Source organism: Cygnus olor, chromosome 1, assembly GCF_009769625.2.
Source record: "Cygnus olor isolate bCygOlo1 chromosome 1, bCygOlo1.pri.v2, whole genome shotgun sequence".
Lineage (NCBI taxonomy): Eukaryota > Metazoa > Chordata > Aves > Anseriformes > Anatidae > Cygnus > Cygnus olor.
In genome coordinates this window covers 41750537-41776430 of record NC_049169.1, presented here as the reverse complement: position 1 = coordinate 41776430, position 25894 = coordinate 41750537, and the positions used below count along the sequence as shown (strand labels likewise).

The 25894-nt window shown below is 36.0% G+C and overlaps 1 protein-coding gene across 1 annotated transcript in view; it reads right to left on the bottom strand.

Moving 5' to 3' along the window:
* Positions 1–25894, bottom strand: part of NAV3 (neuron navigator 3) — a 273005-nt gene that overhangs the window by 26408 nt on the left and 220703 nt on the right. Inside the window, 7 exon segments of the mRNA XM_040553881.1 lie at positions 1246–1357; positions 3034–3117; positions 12201–12278; positions 14636–14659; positions 20441–20493; positions 23031–23219; positions 25161–25321. Coding sequence (XP_040409815.1) covers positions 1246–1357; positions 3034–3117; positions 12201–12278; positions 14636–14659; positions 20441–20493; positions 23031–23219; positions 25161–25321 — 701 coding nt within the window.

The window sequence follows — 25894 nt, the reverse complement described above, 5'->3', positions numbered from 1 at the left end:
TTATATTTATACAGCATCCCACTCTTCAAATGGAGTCTAAATGCACGTAAATGGCATTGATTCTTTTTGTGGCTTGGATCCAAGATACTGCAGCCCATGAGAAACCACATGGGAGTCAATGGGAATATACACAAAACACTTATGTGCTCCTCTGGACTGGGAGGCATGAAAGCAGTGATCCCACACAGCAATCTATGCAGACATAACCTCATAGCAAAGCAGCTTCTGTTACAGATGGATTAGTTGAGTTATTACCATCACACGTACTACAGTTTGTTTGTTTGTTTTCCCTGAGGAGTATAGGCACTATGTGACTTGTAGCAGGGTTTATCAGCATTCAGATGCTACTTTCTAATATACCATGATGGAAATAAGCAGGCAAGAGTTCATTAAAAACACATGAAACAAAATAAGAAGTGGAGAATATTAAAAAGATTGGTGAGGCTTTTGAGTTTCAATTTCTTAAAAGCCTCTAATAACTATAAGTTAATCACTGGAAAATATTCTTGCAAAACATATCCACTATATTCCAAGGAAAATTACTTTTTAGGCTATTTTCTACTTCCTAGAAGTTAGCTTTGCTATACTTAAGTCATGCAGTGAAATGACCTCAGGGCGAGCATCTAATTTAAATAATGACCTCTTAAAAGAAAGATCAATGGCACTTTCAGAAATGAAGGCTGTTATTTCTTTTTTTCTTCAAATTCCTTTGCTATTGCTTATCAACGGACATTTCTGAAATATATATTTATCATATAACGTTTGCTAAACTGCAATGAAACATTAATTCAGAATCTGGAATTTTAAATGTCTGCTTCCTGTACTGATTTGGCACCTTGTGAAGTGAATAAACTGTAATTAGTCTGTCTCTTAATGATTACAACAACTTTCCAACCTACATCTTACACTGGATTTGTAAGGTATAACTATGTTTTGCTGTAAGACTTCCCTAGTGACTCAGGAGAACTTCAATAGCCAACTATGGTGACAGGGTTAACTCTGACACCCAACAATTCATTCCTGGCCACCCAGTTTTGAGAAGACAAAGCTCCAGGAACTTTGTGGCAAGTAGGAAGCACATGCAAGGTTTCCAGTTGTGGAAACCCACAAGAATGCCTACCATTCACTCCAGAATGTGCTTGCCCTTGCAACAGAGTTCTCAAAACAACAGAAAAGTAGTGACTTAGCCTTTTTTTTTTCCTAGGGAGAAACTCTGCACTTATTTTAATAGTGACAAAAGCATACCTTTGTGGGTATGATCAGGACCATTCAAGGCTCCTTGAATAGCAGCTTGCGCAGCAGAATTCTGGGCTTTCAGCATTTCAATGGTTTCCCGTAACTCTATAAGCTCAGATTCCTGTGGGAAGAGCAAAGAGAGCTTGAAATATATGGCATAAGAACAATGTTTATCTAAGCTAAAAAGATAAGAGTGGTCAAAATGAAGTTCATGGGACTGCTTGGGTGAATATAAGGGCAACACTAACCAAGTAGAATTCATTTTTTCTCTATGAAGATATTAAACTCAACTTATATTTACTTTTGTATTTATTCTATGCAAAGTTATCACAATATTTGTGTGGAAACCAACTTTTTTTTTTTTTTTAAAAATAAGGTTACTCTAAAAGGGGTCTTGATTTAATATTCATTACAAAGTTAAGAGAGAGAGAAAAAAAATATTGCCAAAAGACAGTATAACCATTTGACTTGCATCCTGCAGTATGTAAGGCTACTGTTTAATGTCTGAATCCCAATCTGAATTTGTGTGTGTATATTTAAAAAAAAAAAAAAAAACATTAACAATTCAATTACAAACAAACAAACAAAAATGTTTAACAGTGACTGTCTTGCAGTTTAAAGAAAAACTACTCCAGTACAGGGAGTTCTGTACCAGAATGCAACATCGATTTTAATTAAACAATAGCTTTTCTTTTACTGAATCATTAAACCTCTCCTTCCAGCCCTTATTTATATAATGAAGATTAAAGGAATTTAACCTCAACAGTAGAGAAGAGAATGGAAGGGACATGTTCCAAGTCTTTTGGGGAACAAGCTTGCTTATGAGATGATTTATTTCAATGTCACTTTTTAACCTCTTCTGGAAAGAAAACCTTCTGAGGGAAGTTATATTTTGTAAAAAGTCAAAAGTTTTTTTTTTTTTTAATTCCTATTTATTTATTTTGCTTGAGATGTAAAACAACAACAACAACAAACAGCAAAAAACACAAGCAATACAAATATTTTCTATCCATTTCACAGTTAGTCTTGCCATTTTTCATTTGTTGCTGCTCAACTATACTGTGAAATTTTATTTTTATACACAGCTACACTGACTCTAATGGTGAAATAGCTCACAGATATACAGTTTCTTTCATAGCTTGTCTCAATGAGGCCTTTTTGTTTACAGGATACTGCTCAAAATGACTAAGGGCAGAAAACAGTTCCAGTAGTTCAATCCTGGTAGGTGCTAAGCACCCTCTTAATCCTCAGCTGGGTACAAAGCCTCACGTTAAATTTACTAGCTATCAGGTTTAGATTTTTTCCCCAACACTCACAACAGCACAGTGAAAACCAAAACTGTTTCTAAGCAAATAGGATACCCAACCTGCATTTACACTGAATGGAGGCATTTTTCTCTACTTTAAGTAGAGTCCTTCCCTTTCTGTACTGATTTACTGATGTTATTCTGACAATGTTGTCAGGCTGGAATGAAGCACTCCGGTAGGTTATGATCTGTCTTTGTTACAGGATCTTTCAATATGGATTAAACCTAGAGTCGCATATGTTTTAATTAAAATCTGGAAACAAAGATTTTATCTTCAAACATTTCTATGATATTGTCTGGGAAAACCTGATGCTGCAGAGTTTAATTCTCCTGGAGCTTTATGAAGATTTGATAGCAATGGCCATTAAAGAAAGATCTGTCTGTCTTACTGTCACAGCTGTCCCTGTTTCCTTTCAATGTTTTTTAAACAAAACTCTAATATAATCTGTTGGCTGCTTTCCACATTAAAGCATCTGCTTTGGTAAACATACCTTTTGTTCAGCTGTCATTGTTAGACTTTGCAACCGTCCGGTCATATTTCCCAAGCTTTTTTCAAAAGCTGCTACTAGATGAGCCTGTGAAAGTAACAGAAGACAACATTCGTTGTTAGATTGGGTCTTCAATGCACTGTGAAACTTTAAGGAATATACACGAGGCTTTGTACGTTTTGACTGGACAAACAATACCTGGCCTTTGTAAAACCCAGCACTTCCAGTCTGGGCTTTCTCAAAGATCTATTTCTTTTTTATTATTATTATTATTCTTTCCCCTCCAAGCGCATCTTCTCCAACGCTTTTGTATTAATTTTAAACTCAGACTGAACAGATGTGAAGCAGCAAGTGAGGCCAGTGCTCCTCAGGCTTCTTTAGCCCCCAAGGAGCCTAGCTTAGCCTGGAAATGATTTATGGATTTAAAGTCCTGTTTGGAGTTTACTAATATATTGACCAGAAGAAGACTGCTCCCAAACAGAAGCCCAGGAGTGATTATTTTCAATTACTGAACACTTCAACAGAGGAATTCAGGTACTCTATCTTAAAATATAAGTTTTCGGCTCCCAAATAAAACACTCCAAAGTAATCCTAAGAATAAAACAAAAAAAATCACAGTTCTTTTTATAAAAGGTCATTGCTTGGTCTATTTGTCTTATATTGATTATACATATGTGTGTATGTGTGTAGAAAAATAACATAAAAGCATATAAAATATAAATATATGTATACATATACATGTAAATATAAAAGACAATCTTGAGAATTCTATCATCTTTCCTACCTTGCTCTGTATATTATTCCTCAAATAAAAAATGATTACCATATATACAACAGTCTCATTTCTGCATCTCCACTTCAGAGCTGTTATGCTGGTATGTGGGTTTTGTGTTTTGAAAATTATTTTTGATTGCAATAAAGATTTCAGTATCTTACTCCTTATTACAAGGAGTTTACATCGTGTAAAGGATATTATTGACAAATAATGCATTTAGTTACTTATGGGTAGAGTGGTCAAACCACCTGCTTTCTGCAGCTGCAGGTATGCCTTAGGGATAACTCTATCGTTAAAGGATATGTACCCTAGGGACTAACTTCTGATAAACATGAGACTAGATACATATGCAATTTCCTAGGGATTACCTTGTAATTGTTTAAATTCCTGTTTTAACATACATAGTTTTGGCTGTATGCTTGAAGTTAAGATTTTAACAAAATGAACTTGGCATATGTGTCAAATACAAGTCTGAAATCTGTCAGTCAATACGTTATTCTAGCTAGCTTGAAAACTACAGCCTTCAGCTGTTACTATGAGAAGATAAAAGTCACTAGCTTTTAAACTTACTTTTTACTTGAAAAATCAGTTGCATATTAAAAAAGATCCAGACTAATTCATGGTGTTTCAATTCTGAAGTTGATGATCAATGTCCCAGAGCCCAGTTAGACACATAGTAGATGTACTATCACAGAACTACAGCCAAATGTCCCTTTTTTACATGTGTTTAACATGAAACTAACTAATGGAGCTCCCTTTTCACTGCCTCATAAAAAAAATCTGTGGCTCAGTGGATGGCTCAGAGGTCTACTTTACCAACAGTGGGTACTGATGGCTTGAAATGAGGAATCATTTGCTTAATTATGCATTGCTTTTTCTGATTTCTCACAATTATATTGTGACAACTGCAGTTCTTTGGTACATAACTATGGATATTTGTGCAAAGTAATTTCCTGCTCTATAGCTACTACTTTAGCTTATGCTGTACATGGATAAACCACAAGGAACTTATAAGAAAAATTAAGAAATAAAAACTATCATTGAGAATGTCAGCAAAGGTCACTGAAACTATCAAGTTGTTGTCTGATAGTCTTTAGAGAAAGATAGCCATGTTAGAATTATGAATTCTTAGTAAAATTCAGCCAGTGAATATATAACCTTGACTATATTATCTTGGAGTAGCACACCCTGAGTTTTGCATCCTAAATGTAGTTGGATCAAGATGATAATGGATCTTTCCTAAGTCACTTGATATAAAGACTATTGGGTCTTCATTTGCTAGTAATAAAGAAGCATAATTCAAAGGCCCACTGACTGAAAACCACTCAAGAAAAAAAGTTCAAGCACTTTGTTCATTACTTTAAATGTTTATTACAAAATAACATGGTTCTATGAAATACAAGGTATTAATTTTGCATTCAGAGCAATAAGCTGTGCTACTTTTCCCCATACCAGCAAATATGTATTTATTCAGCAGAGAACCCCCATTTGTTGAATTTTTATGCATATTTGTCCCAAAAGACATACTATGTAACAAAATAATAAATGTTCATTTGAAAAAACAAACAAAAAAACAGCAAAAACCCTACCAAACATAAACAAAAAACACACACTGTATATTTATATATGAGTGTGGATATTGTAAAACGTATATATGTATATATGCCCATTTAAGATATGACTGCATATAAACAGTGAAATGCAAAGTAACTCAGAAATGAAAACAATTGAAACATATAGAAAGAAGTAACTTTGACTTTAAAAATGGAATGAGAAATTAAATATTCAAATTAGTTACTTATTTTACTTTTATTAAATTGGTATTTTTTTGATTGAATTAGTAATCCTCTGAATCAGAGCATTGTTAACTTTATCAAAAACATCCATTCTTTCATTCTAGCAAAAAATATTTAGAAGGTTTTTTTTTCTTTTTTTTTTTTTTTCCTAAATTACTGTCAATCTCTCACACCTCAGAAGTCTCTCTGTGTTAGATATGGCAGTTGCATTCATGGAATACATAATTTGAATACCATATAATATAGCATTCAGACTAAATGTCCTTTTAATAACATCCATTGCTAAAGATAAACTTACGTCTTCATAATTGAATGTAGCATTTGTACTAGGAGATATACTAGGGTTAGTTATGTAACTAGGCACTACTGGAAGTATGTCTGCAGCAAAATGTATCCGTCTTTAATATTGTATACGTCTCAGACAAATAGATGATATACAGCTCTTAATCTCCAGGTCCATCATATGTGGATTAATTTTGACTTCTATTAGTTTATGAGATTCCCATTGGAAACAGTCGAAGAAATAAATCTCAAGGAATGTCTTCAGTGTGAAGATGACAGATTTGATTTAGAACATTTCCCAAATCTGTAATACCTCAATTCTTAGATTTACAGCCTGTCTTGAACATTCTACTGACATATCTGAAGACTCTTTACTGATGCACTTTGCCATTTCACTTGCTGCATCCAGGTCTATAAAACAAAGGTAAATAAATAAATGTCCTCCCACCTGACACGGCTGAAGGAAAGAAGGTGTCAGAGGCCAGGAGGGGTCTGGCTGACTGCAAGAAGTGACTGTACATCTGCTGACCTTTTCTGTTCGCCGGCTGCTATTATCTTCTTGTTTGGCTGCAGGATAGTGGTTCAGGGCTGGCCAAACAAGAGCATTAGCCAGAGAACTCTCTCTGCTTTCCAGTGGCATCCTGGGTCTACTACAATTCACAAGCATGCACCCTTCAGCTTCATACAGTACAAAGCACTGATCAAAGGCCCTCCAAACAGGCTGGGTTTAGGCTGCTCACTGGAATTTGAGCCCTTGTCAGTCATGTAGGAAGTCTGCTGGTTGGACATTTTCGGCACTGAAAACAGCCCTTTCTTAATTAGTATTGAGATTTGCCCTTCAGCAACATCAAAACAGGCACCAGGGAAAAAGCCAGAATCTCAAAAAAAAAAAAAAAAAAAAAAAAGTAGATTACGCATCCAAACAACAGCTGGGACCTGCATGGATTTAATCATATGCAGTCAAAACACTTTGGGGTTAATCAAATGAAATAAACTGCTGAAATCAAGCAGAGTACTTGAGTCCAGCCAACAATGCCTGAATAATTAATGTATCCAAGTAAGAAAAGTCTCAGCAGAGGTTTCCAAATGCTTAAGCAATGCTATAAATTCCTTTTGTCAGGTTTTGATATAAAATAATACATCGAGGAAAGGCTTGACCAAACAGGTCAGATTTCATTCTGATGGTCTTTTAATGACACTTGTACTACAAAATGTCTTTTGTGGCAAAGCAAGGAAAGAAAAACACAAATAGTGTGATGAAATAGATGCTTTTTTTTTTTTTTTTTTTTTTTCAATTGCATACAATACTTTTGCTTAGTTCTAAAAAGGGAAATGGTAATAAATTCAAGCTGGAGATGAACTCTGAGGTAACACAACTTCTTGCTATTAATATTATTAATATTATTAATAGTTTCCTTCTACAGACCACAGTAGGGAAAAAAATGTTGCCTATTTTCAGACAGTGAAAGTACACAAATCTGGGGGGGGGGGGGGTTGGGACTAAGGCTGAGATGATTGCATTTATATCAAAGGCATCAGAAATGATTGAGTAACTTTTTGTTCAGTAACTTTTTTGTTTGTTTGGTAACTTTCAGCAAAGACACTGCAGAAGATACCTTGCTCTCTGCCAGAGATGGATGTAGCTACATAAAAGACAGAAAGCAAGTAAATTTTTTTTCAGAAGAATTACTGTTCATTCAGGTTTTAGCCTACTGAAATGCAAACATCTCAAAATGAAGATTGCAACAGTATTATCCATTGAGAGAGTTGAGAGAGTAAAACATGTTTTTGATTTCTTCTCTGAGAAAAAATATCAAGCTTTTTTTTTTTTTTTTTAAATTAGGACTATTTCTCTTTCAAAAGCCAGGCGTTCATGAAGTATGCCTGTTAGATTAGGAGATAAATCATATGCTAGTAAACCAGATCTATTTTACAGACAAAATTGCTAAGACAGAATGAGCTCATGAAAATTAAAAGCCCACCTGGGTTTTTCGTGTTTGTCATATTATATCAGATATTTGTTAGTTACTTTCATAATTTTTATGAAAAGGATATAATCACTTGCTTTGAAATATCAATTTTGTAATTAGACTGAATTTCATAGGGCATATCACAATTAAAAGGTTGTATATACACTGTTTTCAAGCTGGATTTTACTCATGATGTTTTATTGACACTTCATAGGATTTACTTACATAAAGTGCTCAAAGGACTGACAGAATTAGTACTAACAAATGTTTAAAGAGTCTCCTTTGATCCTTTGGACTTACATGAAAGTGTTCTTTATAATGCTTTACATCTTCTGTACCAGAAATAGCAGGGAAAGAACTCAGAACTAGGCTTATTGTGTAAAGCTTTTAAATTTTTGCTTTTGTAAAGGATGTATCTCATGAGTACATCCCCAAAATGTTTACATACGATAACTAGCAATATCTACTTTTCTTTAAAGAATGTTTTCTTTGTGAAGGTTCTTAAATCCCTTGTTCATGCATGGACAAATTGAAGCCTCGAAGGGTCATGCTCCTGAGGAGTTTAATTTTGAGGGCATTCCACATGTTGAGGATTCGGAAGAAGGAGAGATTTCTCCGCTACTGTTTAAAAACCCCACGTGCTAACAGGATCAGCTTTAGAGTTGCTTATAGGTTCAGAATTTAAGGACTGTCTCCATGGAAATGGATTAGAAGGTGGATGACACATTCAAAAGAACAGGACTAAGTTAATTTTTATACAACATATGGCATGCATGCATGTATATATATGCACACAAGTACATTCAGGTTTACAAATGTGGTACTTCTGGGTAGGTAAAAACAGATGCACATGCATACAGTTTTTCTAAGTGTCCTGTTGAAAATGTTACCTTTTCATTTAGATTGGTAGAAAAGCTACGGGCTGTAATCCTCTTACATGTTGGGAGGTCCAGAGGCAGTACATTGGACCACATCCCCACCCAATACAACAGATTGAGCCCATCTTATTTCTTACATGTGCAGCAGAATTAGTTTGGAAAAACAACCACAACAAAATCCAAAATGTATCTATGTTTCTAGCTTGACTAAGTTTCTCTGAAATGGTATTGCTATTAGAAACCACAGTGTTTACTCCACACAAAGGAACACTGGCCAGAGACATATGCAATCACTTCTAACTACTACCAGGGAGACTGGACACAAGTGGGCAAAATGAACTGAACAATGGCCCTAGTGGCTCAGCTGCACAGGGGAACATCCTCTTACCCTGTTGCACTTGTTGCTGTATTAAAAGCTACAGCATTGCTGGAGAAGGCAAGATCCTAAACATCTGACATCTAAACATCATCTTTCAACTTCAACACAATGGCAACAAAGAATCTGCTGGTGCTTTCTGTTCAGAACTATAGGAAGGAGAGAAGTGCAATCTGCTTTCAGCCCACACAGTGGAATGAGGCATGGTACCAAGAGCCCTGAGTTACCACCAGCAGAGGGGCTCCCAGACCAGCCCTAGTAGAGGCACCTGAGCACAGGACCCCCACAGTCCTCTTCACCATGCTCCCCACCGCAAGGCAGAGCTGCTGCAGCCCTGTGTTCTTGGTGGAAAGAAAATACCCTGTGGAGAGCAAGAGGTTTGCTAGCGACTACACAAGACATGTTGGCTAGGCTCTTCTGATTGTTCAGTTTGTTGCTTTAGTTTGTTGATCTCAGGATGGGCAAGTGAAGAATTGCCTAGCCTGGCAAAGATGATCGATGTGATCGATGTTTTACTTCTAAAATACACAAGAGAAAGAACCCCACACCCAGGATATACATGCTGGCTATAAATTCCCAAATGAATAACCCAGCTCCAAATCTGTTTTTTTTTTTTTTTTTTATTTTTTTTATTTTTATTATTTTAAAATTTATGAACACTGCAGGATTCCAGTATTGTCTGCTTCACTGATTTATCCTCAGAACTCAGAAAAGACTGGAAATCCATAGTGCTCCAGACATACAAATGTCCTTTGCAGCCACCTGACCATAGCAGAAAGGGCTAAGATAGCTCTTCTTCACTTTCATGTGTGGCAGTCCAAAGGGAACAAGCAGCTTTCAGACAACTAGAAATTATTTTCCCATGGCATGAACACAGTGCTACACAGACTGAAATAATTGCTTGAAAATAATGGCAGTATTTATAGAGCTAAATACTCAGTACATCTACATTATGAAGAAAGACGCTGTACAGGTTGCCCAAGACATCAGGGACCTGCTTTCTTGAAATGCATAATGATGCTTTCTTGCAACTGCATCTCTGCTTTCCTTGGGAATGATAACTGTAGTTATATCCTGAATCACATTTAAAAATCGCTGTACAACAGTTGATCAGTAACTGGCTGGTAACTTCATCTGAAGCCATAGCAACCAAGCAGGATTGCAGATCACATTCCCTATCTGGCATTATTTTCTGATATGGTCAATAACTCATATTACTAGTGTATGACAATTGGAAGGAACACCAGGGAGCTCTTGGTGAAATAGCCCAGTTTTCATGAGTTATATATCAGCACAGTTATTGTAGCATGTGAATTCTATATACAATTGTATATTGTTTTTCTTTTTACATCTATCTGTATTTTTCAGGGTTAATCTTTGTGAAATGTAACTATAATGAATTCTATAAAAATTTTCAATTCATGCCCTTTTGTTGGTTCTTTTGTTGGTTGTGTCTCCTTGCTTTTTTTTTTTTTTTTTTTTTAAACTTGATTCTGAGGAAGGACTGAAACTGAATGGGACAGAACTACAGAACTATTGTCACATCCAAAGTGACAAAGTGACAAAATTATTCCTTGCTCTTACAGGTAGGATCAATGCATTTGTGTGGCCATGCACCCATGCACTCATTCTTACACTTCTCGCTTTGTTTTGACAAAGTTTATGTTTATACAAATCATTGACAACTTTGAAAAGTAAAGATAAAGTATTAAACTGAGAATTTAAGGAAGTCTAGTAATTTACAGTTCAAAGGTTAACGAATGTTCAAGTCTGTGGACACACTAGATGTGACACAAACTGCAGTTTATCTTGGTGTAATTGTCCAAGTGGAGTTTATAAAAGCTACATGTCCCAGATTCATGTAGCACCATAAACCAAAAAATACTAATGGCACTTCTTTAATATTTTAACAAGGTCTAACCCATAAGTTGTAACATGCTTTACAAAGCAGGTAAGAATTATTGCTCTATTTTATTCTAGATTGGTAATTACATTTCTAAATCATCATTGAGGCTCTTCCAGTCTGTTTTATTGCTAGAGCTTGAAAAACTCCTGAATACTATTATAACGTGTAGTTTCCTGCAATAACATGGCTATATTCATTGTCCAATGCCTTCTTCTCTAGTTCTCCGTTCCTACTCTACAGGCACAAACAAATTTGCTGCTATCCAGAGTGTGTCTTATTAAGTTATATATAATTTTCTACATTCATCAATATCAAAATGAAACCTTGCATGTTCATATCTGAGAGCAGAAATTTCATCATAGTGGAAATCAAATCAATTAATCTTTAAGACACTGAAGAAAAGAAAATTCACACAGATTTTTTTTAGTATTTAGTCTCTTTTTCAATAAAATTGAATAAAGCATTTGTTAGAATTTCCTGAATTCTTTACTTTTTTGTTTGTTTGTTTGTTTTTGTTGAATACAGTACAGAAAACTTGTACAAAACTGCATCACCTTTACAGAAACTGATACAGCTAGATTTTTGATGCTTGTAACATTTCATACGTCAGGAAAAAGTTGCTTTTCAACTTAAAAAATGCAGTAGCATACTGGCTGTAGCAGTTTAATACCCACAAAACTGACAGAATTTTTACTGTGACTCAAGATCTCTAATAAGCTTTAGAGTCTTGATAGTTTGGATGACATGTAATGGAACAGAGTACTTCACTACTACTGTTACATCGCAGTGTTAAATTTCTCTCTGATCCACAGTGAGTGCATCTCTATACCTTTCAAAAGGATTTTAAATGACCCGAATAAAAAGGGTTGGTGCTTCTGTCACTAAGCATGAGTCTGCCACTTTTTTACTTGTAAGGAATAAAGTGAAAATTGCCAGACACCAATTATCACACTTAAAATTCCTCCTTAGGGGACAGGTAATAACAACAGAAAAAAAAAATTACAATCATTGATCTTTTCAGAACATTATTTTCTATTTCCATTGTGTATATATTGAATTAAATAATTAATTTCAAAAACACCAAGATAAATAAATACAAGTCTGCCAGCTCACATCTTGGTATAAGAATTGAATAAGAGTAATTAACCCATCTGATAATATTTTTCATCAAAAGCAAAAATACTTACATTTGCTGAAAGTTGAGATGTAAGTGTAGCAACTTTTTCTTGTGATGCAACCAGCTCTCTCCGTAGTTTCTGAATTTGCTAGATAAAAAAATGCTGCTGTCAGTATTTCAGGAATTTCCTTTTGTTGTATTTTTTGTATTGCTAATATGTGATCACTAAACATGTGAAACAACACCTTAGTTTCACATGTTTTAATCACAAAACTTAAAAAAATACAAATTAATAAAAGGAATGACCTAATTCTGCTCCAGCTGTTTTCTTAACCAGTATACCAGCTAGTATCCCAGTTAAAGGAGCACATGTGGCATATTACATCATACACATCATGTATGTGGCACATACATCATTACTTTACATGTACAATTGTTTACACATGCAAATGTCACTTTTTTTTTTTTTTTTTTACCAAATCCTGTGGGTTCCAAACATATTCTTAGTGCAACCAGTAACAGCAGCATTGGCTGAGGCCTGAAATTGTGAAATATGAAGGAATTTGCAAGAAGTTCACCTTGTCTGACTGTAGACATGTGATGCAATGACATATGTTAAATGTCTGCATTAGATGCAGATGAAGTGCAAAAGCTACTCCTCCACTGCCTGGCATGAAGATGGCTTCAATGGCAACCTCAGACAGACTTTTACTTCACGGATCTCTAAAGCTATATGGGGTACAGTAATATTTCTCTAACACAATAGTTTCCAAATTACATTTGATTCAAACATGTACCTTCTTTAAAACTTATGTGTCTGGGTTTTGTTTGTTTGTTTGTTTGTTTTTGTTTTGGTTTTGTTTTGTTTTGTTTTTCCAAAAACTCTCTGGCCAACTTAAAAAAAATATAGATAGATTTAGATGTGCATGATGACTTAAAAATAAACTAAATTCAAAGTTCCTGTATCCTTTTATGAAAAATAGAATCCTTAAGAAAAACATTTGTTTGCATTTCAGCCAGGGTAGATATGAAGCATGAAACTAGCACATCATTTTAAGTGAATTTAACCCTACTTGAGATCTTACTGGGACTCCAGGCATTGCACTGATCTTAAGTACAGTATAGAGTTTCATTTTGAACCCCTTTCATACTCAGACATAAAAGGAATTACTGCCAACTAGTGAAGTAAAATGTCTAAAGCCAGCCTAACAAAGGGAGCACATGGCATTCTCATACTAATACCTCCACTAATAAGGACTATTTCAGTATTTTAACTTCATGATTCCTGTGAAAATCAACAGGGAATACTGCATACACTTTAAAAGTGAACAAGTTCTTGTACATCTGTGATACAAATATGCCTATGTCATTTGCACTGTCTCAAAGTAAATGAGACATATTTGAGCTGTTCTCTATCCTGGTCTGCCCCTTTTCTTTTTCCAAGATTTCTTTTAGTTTTCAATAGCAATTATTTGAGCTGCCTCCTTAGGCTACACTTTCATCACAGCCCTCCAAGTATACAAAGTCAGTTCTCAGAAGTGCTGTTGAGCGTCTCCTGCAAGAGCATTCACAGGGCACATCTAGATACCAAAAAAACTCCCCATGTAGGAGAATATAAAAAAGAAATGTTTCATGTGTTGTTTCTTTATGAAGGGAAATGAATCAAGGAATTGTTATTTACACTACTGAACTATGACACACCTTTTTAGCTCATTTGTTTTAACTTTCAGAGAAAGCAGCTTAGAAAAGTTCAGGAAAAAATATATTGAAATATACTGCTGTAAGTAAGGAAGAATATGTTTGCTCAGCCTTCTTAAGGTAACTTTTGGTTGACTTTTTGTGTGATCAGAATAGTAAAAATAAGAGCAGAACAGTGCAGAAGTCTGAAAGAATACACCTCTGTAAAGTGGAAGTGCACCACTTGGTGCTGCATTTTATTGCTTCTAATCCTTGGTGCCCTTTTAATACAACCAGTACTTCATTTTGAGAAAGGCTGTAATTGTATCCAGCTGCTGACCCACTCTTGTCACCCATTCTTATACGCTGTGAGCTGTTTTCCATGTCATATTTGATTTATATCTGAAATCAATCTGTGTTTCTCTGAAATACATGGAAGTGGTCAGTTTCAGAAATTTAATATAAAGCAAAATGTAAGTGATAGAAGTTCAAAGTGAACCTTCTAAGTATTTTTCTCCTGAAAGGCAGCACATTACCTTGAACTGATTAGTCCCTTAGATCCAGTACAGAGTTGATTTAAGTCTGAGATCGGACATATTACAACTCCTCCACTCAGCAGCCCAATCCTCATTGATTCTTTTCACCTTTCCAGAACCTCAGCCAGAAAGTATCCTTCAGCACAACGCTAAGAAAACATCTTCTAGTGCAGCTGCTACATGGGATGTCCTTTCACCAGTACCTCAGAATTTTAGCCATATCAGATACACAGTAAACTTCTAAGTAACATCATACAAATACACAACTATAAAAATGAAGAAAAGTTCTTACCTCTGAATGTGCCTTTTCTTCTGCCTGCAAGAAAACAAAGAAGATATGACTTAGAAATAATGGGCAACATAACTAAGGTAATAGAAAATAAATGCCAGCAACTATGAAGTGAAATGAATAGCTTCACAGATCTGTTATATTTAAGGAAGGTATGCAGTAAAAACAATAAATGGAATTCCTTTCAACTTACTTGGAGAGGCTCCAGCTGAAAACCCGAAGAGTTTGCCAGCATACTGACAGGACGAAACAGTGGATAAAGCAGGAACAGTAACAGAACTACAAAACTACATTTCTAAGATAGGAAAGAATATTTGCTATGCTGTCACTCATGTACCTTAGTCTGTACAAGTGAACTTTTATACCGTAATGGTTATTACGGCTCCTGCAACTATATTTGCTTAACTGTATACCGAACAATAATCCTAACTGACTAATCCCTGCTAAGAGAAGTTGGCAGCATACCAGTAAAACATATACAGAGGAAGGTGGGGGGAGAAGGCTACTTGAACTTTCAAGTAACGTATTCCAGAGTACTGACCAAAATATTAAGATCTCTCAGGGCTAGTTAAAGTTTTAGCTTAAATTTGTTAATAATATTTTATAACTGTAGATATTTTCCTCTTTGTTATGTAACGTGTCGTATAATGATGCTAAGCTTCTTATTTACTCAGCAGACTTTTTCAACAAGTGAAGAAATAAAATCATTACAAAGCATACTTCTCAAAGTCTGCTCAGATAAAAGTCATTTAATTTGTTAGCAGGGGAGTAGTCTAACTTAGGAGGCATTCGGCAGACAGAAAAAAATCTTGCTTTAGTGGAATTCTAGTGGAAAGGAAAGATGTGGCATGAGAGGAAACCGTTTGGTAACGTACAATAAGAATCAGTGAGTGTATGATCTGAGGTGGCTCAAGTTCAGAGAAACAGTCTGACATTGTCTGGAAGATTAGTAATCAATGAAAGAAAAACATATGTAAAAGAATTAGATGTAAATAATGCTAGAAAGACTAAAGAAAAAAAAAAAAAAAAAGAGTTCCTCAGAAAATTCCCATGTTAGGCAGTATCTCTGTTATTACAAATGAAAATAACTATTTCGGGGTTTGTTTTTGAGCCTGTGTTAAGCACAATGTCCGTGTTGTTAGAATTTTAATAACTGATTATAGAAATATTTTCTTTCTTAACCTGATGCAGGGGGAGAAGACTTTCAGAAAATGCCTCTTTGGATAAATGTTTCTGTTAATAGTTCCTGAAAAGACTGAGATGCTGTGATATTTCCCCGTGCAACACTTAGCTGAAGCTACTCTAACACCTACAATCACTACATGGGAACAATTTAGAATAGTGATTATTTGCCAGCACTGATGTGACACACATACTGACATTAGCTTTCTAATTTATGTTCACAGAAATGGGATCTGCCTACAGAAAATTTTGAAAATCTGTTCTCATTACTGTTTCTTCAAACATGTAGTATATGAAAAGTCATCAAAGGATCAAGAAAGACTATGCATCCTTACTAATTCTACTGTGCCAAGAAAAGCAAAAAGTAAAATAATAAAATAAAATAAAATAAAATAAAATAAAAATAATAAAATAAAATAAAATAAAATAAAATAAAATAAAATAAAATAAAATAAAACAAAACAAATAAGACTTGGTCTTCTCTTACTGAAACTGCCACATGTAGACCTCGTCCTTCATCCTCAGACCACTGTGGCCCCACTGGTGAAGGAAATGCTGCATGTTTTTAGCAGATGGCTTCCTCAGCATACAGGGAAGCGTTGTCTCTCTCCCCAGAGGTCAAAGAGAGAGCTGTCACAAGACATCATTTGTGGACAGTGGAAGAAGTAAATGAAAGAGAAAGAAGAGGTTTCTGGGTGTATTTTCAACTTAAAAAATAAAATCTGAAAACCAAATACAAATTAGAAGTTTTCAGTTAAGAGTTCATGCTGACACCATTGTAATCCAGCACTTCAGTCATTGGCTCACAACTTCAGAAGTTTGCTCTAAAAGGAAATCATGTTCTTTTCCTCCCTTTACTTCTCTATCACATCTAAGCATCCAATCCTTGCAATATATTTTTCTCTTTTTGAAGTCTTACAGTATTAGCATACAGATGACATGTCCTTACACATCTCCTTTGAGCTTGGCTTAGCACAGCTAATGAATTCTGGGGATTCTAAGCATAGCTAATGCTGAAAAGCCAGTGCGAGAAATAGAGCAATTAACTAAAGATATGCAAATTGCAGTGTCTCACCTACTGAGCAGGAGGAGATTAAAATTGGAGACAACCTATCATAATTTACACTACCACACAGCTTCTTCAACTTCTTGGAGAGCTAGATGGCTGCCAAAATAGGATCAGTATTTCAATCCTGGAGTCTACTATGTCCAGTTACATAGCATACTTTTCTGTGAAATTAAATGTATGTCTCTGTACATGTATATCTCTACTAGCTAGATTCCTAGTCTATTCAAGTACGTTTGGAAAACCCAAATGCAAACCCAAAAAGAAAGCCAGTACACTCAGAAAATACTAGTGAATGCCGAAGATCTGTCTCATCGGACTTATTCATTGCAATAGCAGCAAATCATGAAGTGTCTTTTCTGAATCTCATATCCTAATTCTCAAAGAATCAATCTTCTGAGAGTAATTTTAAGCTTTTCAGCCATCCTCTGATAATAATATGTAAAGATCTTGATCTTTATTTTGTACTTTGTCTGAAACCCTCCAGTGATTAGACTGCAGAAAAACACTAGCATCAAGGCTTAAGGCAATGCTTGAGACATCTGATAAATGTTTTTGATTGAGACATTTATGGAAAGGCAGCTACTTTGGAGTTCCTGCTGAGTGATGTTGGCCTGTGTAAGGAAAGTAAAACACCCAGCTCTTGTATTCCTCCTTGAATATAGTAATAGCTGAAAGTGGACACATGTATGGCTATGTGTGCCGTAATGCTGTGAAGCTATCCCTTACTGGAGGCAATGGGACACTGCACAACATCACTGAAAAATGAAGCATTTCTCTTATACTTTCCGATGATTTGATACTGATTGCCTACTTTTCATCTTTCTGCTCCACTTGTGCCTCATCTCCTGATTAATTGCTGAAAAGTTTAAACATTTTTTCACAGGATCAGAGGGATCAAGCAGGAGAAATTCTGATCAAAAATCATCCCTAGAGAATCAACCTTAGTCATTTTATCATATTAATTCTTTCCTTGCCCTTTAAAGATTTTTCTATAACTTTTATTATCCTGTCTGCATAATCCATAATTTTAGGTGGGAGGCTTAGCTACACTGAATTTACAGCCAGAAGTTTCAGAAGCTATTCCGCTGGCTTACAGCATGAAGTTGGATAAACAGTATAAAGTTTATTTTACAGGAAAAGTACCATTCTCTACTATCATGAGGATCATCTAGTTCTAGCCCCCTGCCATGGGCAGGGACACCTTCTACTAGACCAGGTCGCTCAAAGCCCCATCCAGCCTGGCCTTGAACACCTCCAGGGATGGGGCATCCACAACTCTGGGCAACATGTTCCAGAGCCTCGCCACCCTCTAAGTAAAGAATTTCTTCCTTATGTCTAATCTAAACCTACCCTCTTTTAGTTTACAGTCATTCCCCCTTGTCCTATCACACATTGTGGAAGAAACCACAAGCAACCGTACTCCTCCCAGCAAAGAACTTGGGATGCTGACACTTTGCCATCCCCACTCTTCCCAGACTGAAGCCGTTGACCCAGAGGAGCAGTGGAAGCGTGAGCAGGACACCAGAGCAAAGGGATAGATCCTAGACACTGCATGCATAACAATTTTAACTGTATTGTTCTTATTGAGGCGTTTCCCATATATAGCTATATTCCTAATTTTTTTTATCCTTCCTTTTTTTTTGTTGTTAAAAAAATAAATCTGCATAACTCCTTCTCCTTCTCCTCCTTCTCCTTCTGCCCAAACTTAATTTATGCTAACAAAAAAATCTCAGCTTTCCCTGCCCTCTCCCTGTAACAGGATTTTGAGTGTGACAGGGCTTACACAAGCATGGACACACTTAAGCAAAGGATGACAAGGATTGCTGGACTCTGGCTAGAGCTGGAGTTAGATTTTGGTATAAGGTCAGGGTCATATCTCAGGTTTGCAGGGCTCTTCCACAAAGCATAAAGCCTGGGCTCCAAAAGGTGTGGCTGAGCTAACCAATGTCATTCACTGCTATCCTTTTGCATCTGTAGCTACATTTCCATAGGCACCCCTAACTCCCCGGCACTCCCTGCCTAAAGGTCCCTCCCCAGCTTTCCTTGTAGGTCCCCTCTAGGTACTGGAAGGCCACTATAAGGTCTCCCTGGAGCCTCCTCTTCTCCAGGATGAATCAGCCCCCAACCCCCGCCCCCCCCCCCCAACCTGTCTTACAGGAGAGGTGCCCCAGCCCTGATCATCATTTTTACCACCACCAATATTTGATAACACTCTTCTTAAATTTAACAACAAAATTTGAATTATAATTTTGGAATTCCCCCATGGGAACTGTGCATAGTGTCTCATAGATAGGGAAATAGTAGTACATATTTTTCCACTACCAAAACATAAGTGAGAAGCTTTGCTTTGTATGCTAGTTGTACCTCATGTGCAGCCACTCTGTATGTACATTCTACCCTTAAAATAATTCAGGCCTCGTCTGGACTGGAGTTGTTTGCAACTTGCTGCTAAGGCCTAGGCAAAATTAATGCATGTGTACTGATGTTTTAGACATGCCCTTGTATAGACATTTTTATGATTAAACAGAAGTAGGAGAGGGACCATTGTGGTAGACGTTAGAGTACCCTATTTCCAGGCTAGCACAAGTTTAGCATAGAGATAGAGCTATCAGGAGTATAGGTGGTACAGTGGCATCAGCTTGCATGGGTTGGGTATTCCCAGGCAAGAACTGATTTTGGCCTGGGCAGAGATGGCAACTGACACTATTCAACACCTGAAAATATGGAGAGGAGAAAACTGTTTATGAATGCATGGTACAAAATAAGTAAGAAGGTTGCTCTCTCATGACAAAAGGGTAACTACAGCATGTAATTGTGGTTAGCAAATAGGTTGTAAAGCAGCCATAGTGCATTAGCAAGAGAATGGCCAAACGTGTTTAACTCATCCCATCTGGATTATTTCTTGTTGGCAGAACAACAGAAGCAAAAAATTGCACTGAAGATATTTAAAAAAAAAAAGAATTAAACAATAAAAAAAAGGAAAAAATAGCTTCTGCTTGAGAAAGGAGAATACAGTTGACAATTACTTAGTCTAATAACCTAATTAACTAAGGTTAATAATTTTAAAGACATTCTTCTCTTTAGAAATAATGCTGTCATTTTCAACAAAGATCAATAAACTTTTAACTGAAAATTTTATCTCCCTTATCCTGAAGCAATCTTGTGTTTTTAAAGAAATGCACCTCAAACAGCAACAAGACAAAAGCACGTTGTAAATTGTGCAATTAGAAAAATAGCTGAAAATGAGCAAAAGCACTCAACATTATTAACTACAATAGCATAAGGACCCCTTGAAGTGAAAGTCCTAGATTATTACCTTCTTTCTATCTTTCAAAATATACACTAGGCAATTTTAAGCAATTTTAAGTCAATCACTTAAAAAGATGGAAATAACATTTTAAAATAGAATAACAATAATACCAAAGTTGAAAATAAATGTTCCTGCTTTATTGCAGTGGAATTTTAATCCTTCTAAACCTCAAACTATTAAAAGTTTTATGAAAAAATGAACAAGAACAGAGCCAGGCAGAACTTCTTTCTAAAATGTCAATACTCACCGTAGAGTAGAGAGAGGATGTGCTGGAGACAAGTGATAATGAGGACCCATGTACTTTAAAAAAAAAAAAAAGGAAAATAACATGAAATATTGATGAAAGCATAAAACTTCTCCCATGTAGCTCAATAACTAAGCATCTTTTTAAAATGAGAAACAATTTGCCACAAAGAGCAGTTATTATGAGTTATTGGTATGGAAAAGCTATCGACATTTTTTCTTGCACTTGAAAAGATTGTTTATACAGAAAAAGCACATTCATGCATGCTAGGTAGGAGAGTGAGCCAGTGAGATTCAGCATTATTACCAGCAAACCAAACATCTCTTTTGTTGTTTTGACAACAAATCATCTGATAAATACAGTCTTTATAGAAAACAAAAATTGTTGTTTATGTACCTGTCCAAAGCTCAGCAAACTGCTTTTAGTAAAAGAATATGCTTAGCAAAATCGTTCACATTCCCTGGGATGAGCTCCAAGGATTTGCTCAGCTGGTTTCCCTCTTCAGCACAACACAGACCAGTGCATGCTGGCAACTGTAGTTTGTGTGAAGGGATACTGCAAAATGTGGTGACATACTTCCATTAATCATCTGTAGAGTCTGCCTCAAGAGCACTGAGTGAAGATTGAAGGACTTCACCTTAAAAAGTTGTTCCTGGCCTCTCTGAAAATGTGGAGTGAAGACTAAACTAAGACCAAATTGCCCCTTCTGCTTCTTATGACACTCTAAGGACAGACACAGTAACAGAGAACTTTAAATATGATTTATTTCATTACTTCTTTTCATTTTTGTTTCAAAAGAAACTTGTTTAATATTTGTACTCTGCCATTGTTTGACAAATATACTATTTTGTTTAAATAGCTCTCTGTCTGTCAAGGTGTCTGTATGCCAAACTGGCAATACAAGAATACTTGGATTAGTTAAAAAGACTTTAAATCTAATTTTGTAACTGGGTAATTATTTACAAAGTTGTGGTCATCCCTGAAATCCTGTTGCTTGCAGTCTAGCCCAGGTTTTCAGCCTCTGCTTTTAAACTTTCAGCTAAACTCCCATTCTGCTTTTGTACTCAGTGGTTCTACCCATTACCAGACTTTTTTCACTAAAACTTTCCTAAGAACTAATATCTTAAATAAAATACATTTGGCCTTCCAACAACATAATTTCATGTTAATCTCTGGTGACCATGAAGTCCTGAAAACAGTTTATTATTGCTGCACTGACTTCCATTGACTGAGGTCTACTGCGGTTATCCACTCCAGCTGGATATGAGACATGACCAATGAAAAAGCTTTCATCAAAGTCACTGATGACCCATTACTGAAATTCTACATTTAACACCTCTTTTTATATGCATAAAATATTTCCCTTGTTTTCTCTATTACTCTTCCACTGTTTCCTTTGACAATTCACCTGTTCCTCAGCAAAGGGTCTGTAGTCACCTCTGTCCTTGAATTAGGTGATATGCTTTTGTGCAGCCAGCCATCCTCTCTGTGCTGACAACTCACAGCTTGATCTGTCCTGCACCCTACTGCTAATATTACATACCCAGATGTCTGCCTGACATATCATCTAAAATGCAGAAGAAAAAATTGAAAAGCAAAAGTGTTATTTGTCCGTTATTTCACCTACAACTCCTTTTTTCCTCTTTATCCCATAGCTATGAGCTTTGGAGGTAGAAGAAGATTTATTTTTATTTTTATTTTTAATTTTCTTGTTTTAAAGAGCATTTATATTGTCATCACTTAGCAGTAAGCAAGATGGAAGAGACGATGTTCTCGAGTGAATCTCCATTACATTTTACATTTTATTTTTTTTTAAATTAAAGGATGTGAGAAATTAGTACTTAACAGAATCCTGCAAATGATCAGACTTAACAGAAATATTAGTCAGAAGAAAATGTTACCATGTATTTAGTTAAGACTTGTTAAATGCTCTGGGGTTAAAAAAGAAAATAAACCAACAAACAACAAAATAACTACAATAACAAAACACAAAACAAATCCAAAAAATAATATTCAAATTCCAGGTGTTGTACATAGTATTAGAGAAACCAGAAAGACTAACAATCTGCATAAAGACAGCAGTTAGGTTAGATTAAATGGCAGAGTTTAGATGCAGAAATTCATTGTGTTTGCTGTAGAAGGCTGCAGGAAAGTAAGGAAATTAAATGGCCACAAAAGAAAAGGGACGGTAAGTGACACTGGCTTTAAAAAAAAAAAAGGCATTAAAAAAAAAAAAAAGCAGAAGTAGGACTAAGAAAGCATGGAATCACAGTAGTCAAGGTATGCTAAGACACTTCAAATTTTGATGCAAATGGAACAAAATAATTTTCCAAGAATAGCTTCCTTTCCCCCCAAATTTCTGGGACACATCAAGTATAGCATCATGTACTCTGCACTGCATATTACTGTGGGAAATAACTATCTACCATGCTGTGGGGTAAGGAAGTACACTGTGAGTCTAGCTCAAGAGAATTCAAAGAAGTTTCACAAAATTATCCAAACTTTCACGTTGCAGTAGAAGTATTTGAACATTTTACTACACTTTGGAGGTTTTGGGGCCTATTCACTGGTCCAAATAATAATTCAGTCTTACCTTCCTCCATGCTGTCCCTGAATGAACCTGAATGACTAATGGCTCGTGGTCTCTCTTCTAGGGATGTAGCACTGCCACACAGTTGGGAGTCATCATACAGATCAAAAGAAGTGTCTTGTGCAGGGATGCTGTTTGAACGCATCATACTCGGTCCAGGAAGGTTAAACTGAGACAGGTTGGTTGGGCTCACTGGAATACAAGGCTTTATTAATGAAGTACATTTCCATTAAATGAACTTTGGTTCAGCACAAAGTTGTAATGTAGGACGAGCATGGTTAAGTGGACTTTACATGGCTGAGAAAATGAAAGGCTTTTATTCCTATATCCAAAGCCACCACAAAAAGGTGAAAGAGATGATCTCCAAGAAGCTGGAGTTATATGAGACTAATCCTGTAAAACATGTGGTAACAGTAATGCTGGTGTCTGAATAAACACTTGTTCGTTTTGACAGCCCAAGACAGAAAAATCAATGGGGGAGATTCGAAAGTTAAAAGTTAAAAAGGAATAAGAAGTTGTTAGTATTTTTTATAAGCAGCTATTTTAATAAATGAGCATTTGCATTTCAATTTTTATTATATGAATATGTTACCAACTACTGTAAAGACCAAAGCTTTATTGGCATAAGGAGGACATATCTGTCTTGATTTTCTGCAGCACCAATAGCCATATTAAGTTAAAATTCTTCACGGGCCAGCTGAATCTCATCATAATAAATTGGAATAGTCTGGTCACTCATAGTTCAAATCCAGAACAGTATTGATGAATTTACTTTAAGCTTTCACAAAGTCTGTTTGTCATAGTAGGAAAGCCTGGTTATAGTTCACCTGGACTACAGCATCTAGAAGAAGCAGCTAATCATCTATGCAAATTCAACCCAAGTATTTGGACTTTTATTTTAGATCATTCAAGACGTGCCTGAAATTGTGCTGTGAGAGACAATTATTCCATGGAGCTACGATAATGGTGAGAAGGAAAGGACGATGACAAAATAAATAATAATTAAAAAAAAAAAAACATATCCTATTACTCTCTGATGTGAGTGCAAGAACTATGAACAGAAAGAAAAAGAAGATAGTAATAAACAGAAAATGATAGAGTGAGAGAATCACTGCTTAAAGACAGCTGTGTCTACTGCAAGTATATGGAAAAAATCCAAAGCAGTGCCTTGCTTAGACAGCATCCAATTTCATTTTTAAAAGTGGCTTTGTTCAACTTCTTTTTCCCATATATAATAAAGACCAGCGTTTGTATGGGTGATCAAATTGCTTTCAAGTGATTGTAACCTACAAATGCCATAAGCTGTGACAGAAGTGTGAATGCTTCAAAGGTTGCAGCAACTTCCACAGCAAGGATACTGTGGACAGTAAATACACACAAAAAAAAATACACAAAAAAAAAAAAATACAGTAAAAACACAATAGCTCTTTGTGAACCTAGGTTTGTGTCCAGCGCTGTGCAAATAAATGGTTTTCTATTAAGCATTAAAGAAAAAATAAAATTATTAATAAAATTAGATTTGGGTTGTGTTAACTTGAAGCAAGATCCAGAAGAACCAAATCTAAATCTTAACCTGCAATCAAATAAACCCAAAGTGTGACTCACATCCTAGAATATTATATTCTCTTAAAGGATAGGGCTTAAACTGGACCCAATGCAGCTATAGCTAGGTCCAGCCACTGAAATGAATTAGAAAAGCCTGCCTCAAAACAAACCTGTACATAGGAAAAAAAACAATGCTTAGCATCTGGGTTGAAATCCACTAAAATCACTGAAAAGAATCCTACTGTCCCTGTGAATCCTCAGATTGGCTAATAGAGGAGTAGCTTTGAGCTAAAGGCTAATTTCCAACTCTGCCTCAGATTTTCTTCTCCTTGGGCAAATCACAGAGAATCTGTGTGTTTTTTTTTCTTTTTTTTTTCTTTTTTTCTTTTTCCTGTATACAAAATAGGAGGTACCTTCACCTACTCCATGAAAACTTCTGTGAGTTTCTCTCCATTACTGGAGTACCAAAATATGGTAGTAGAGATATTTAAATGAATGATCTAGTTTAACAAACTAGGATATATGAACAGTTGAAATTTATGGTACTATTCTGAAGTGGGAGAAATGGTGAAGGGAAATAGCATTTACCCAGGTTGGAAAAGTGATATTTTCCAGTTGCAGATGAAGACATAGCTGAAGGAGAAACAAGTGGGGACTGACTGCCAGTGTCTTGCAGGCCTCCAGTTGAATGGGAGCGTAGCCACTCCTTTCCTTCCTCCTGACTCGTCTGCCGGGATGACGGAGTGTATCTGAAAAACCACAGCTGACACGCTCAAAACAACGACGAGGTTTAGAAAGAAATGGATGTAACATAAATATACTTCACTGGCTAGAGTAAACATAACCCTTGGAATGTATTGAGTCTAATTAGTGAAGAGTTTATCACCAGGGATTTTACCACGGTAACGTTTACTGTCTTGTTACAACAGAAAAATATACAAGACTTGAAACCCCTTCAGTTTCATGCCCCTCCCCAAAACAGTATTCCCTTCCTTTGAAGAGATATGATGATAAACCACAGAAAACAGACAACTGAGCTGGCAGGAAAGAACTGCAAAGCTAGCAGAAGTGTATAGGGTGATGCAAAAGTTTAGGAGCCGCATGGCTAGGATGGGCAATGCACAGACTAGAAGCCAAGAAAGGTGAGTAGCTGCTTATGAAATGATACCTGCCACATCAGGTGGGCAATTGGTTAAATGAAGGGAGTGAAACAACAACTCTGAAAAAGCAGTTTGCATTGGTAATGACAAGCACTTATGTTAATATGCATGGCCTGCTGCTCTGAATGCTACTTGGCACTGTGTCCTGCCCCAAATTTGGAG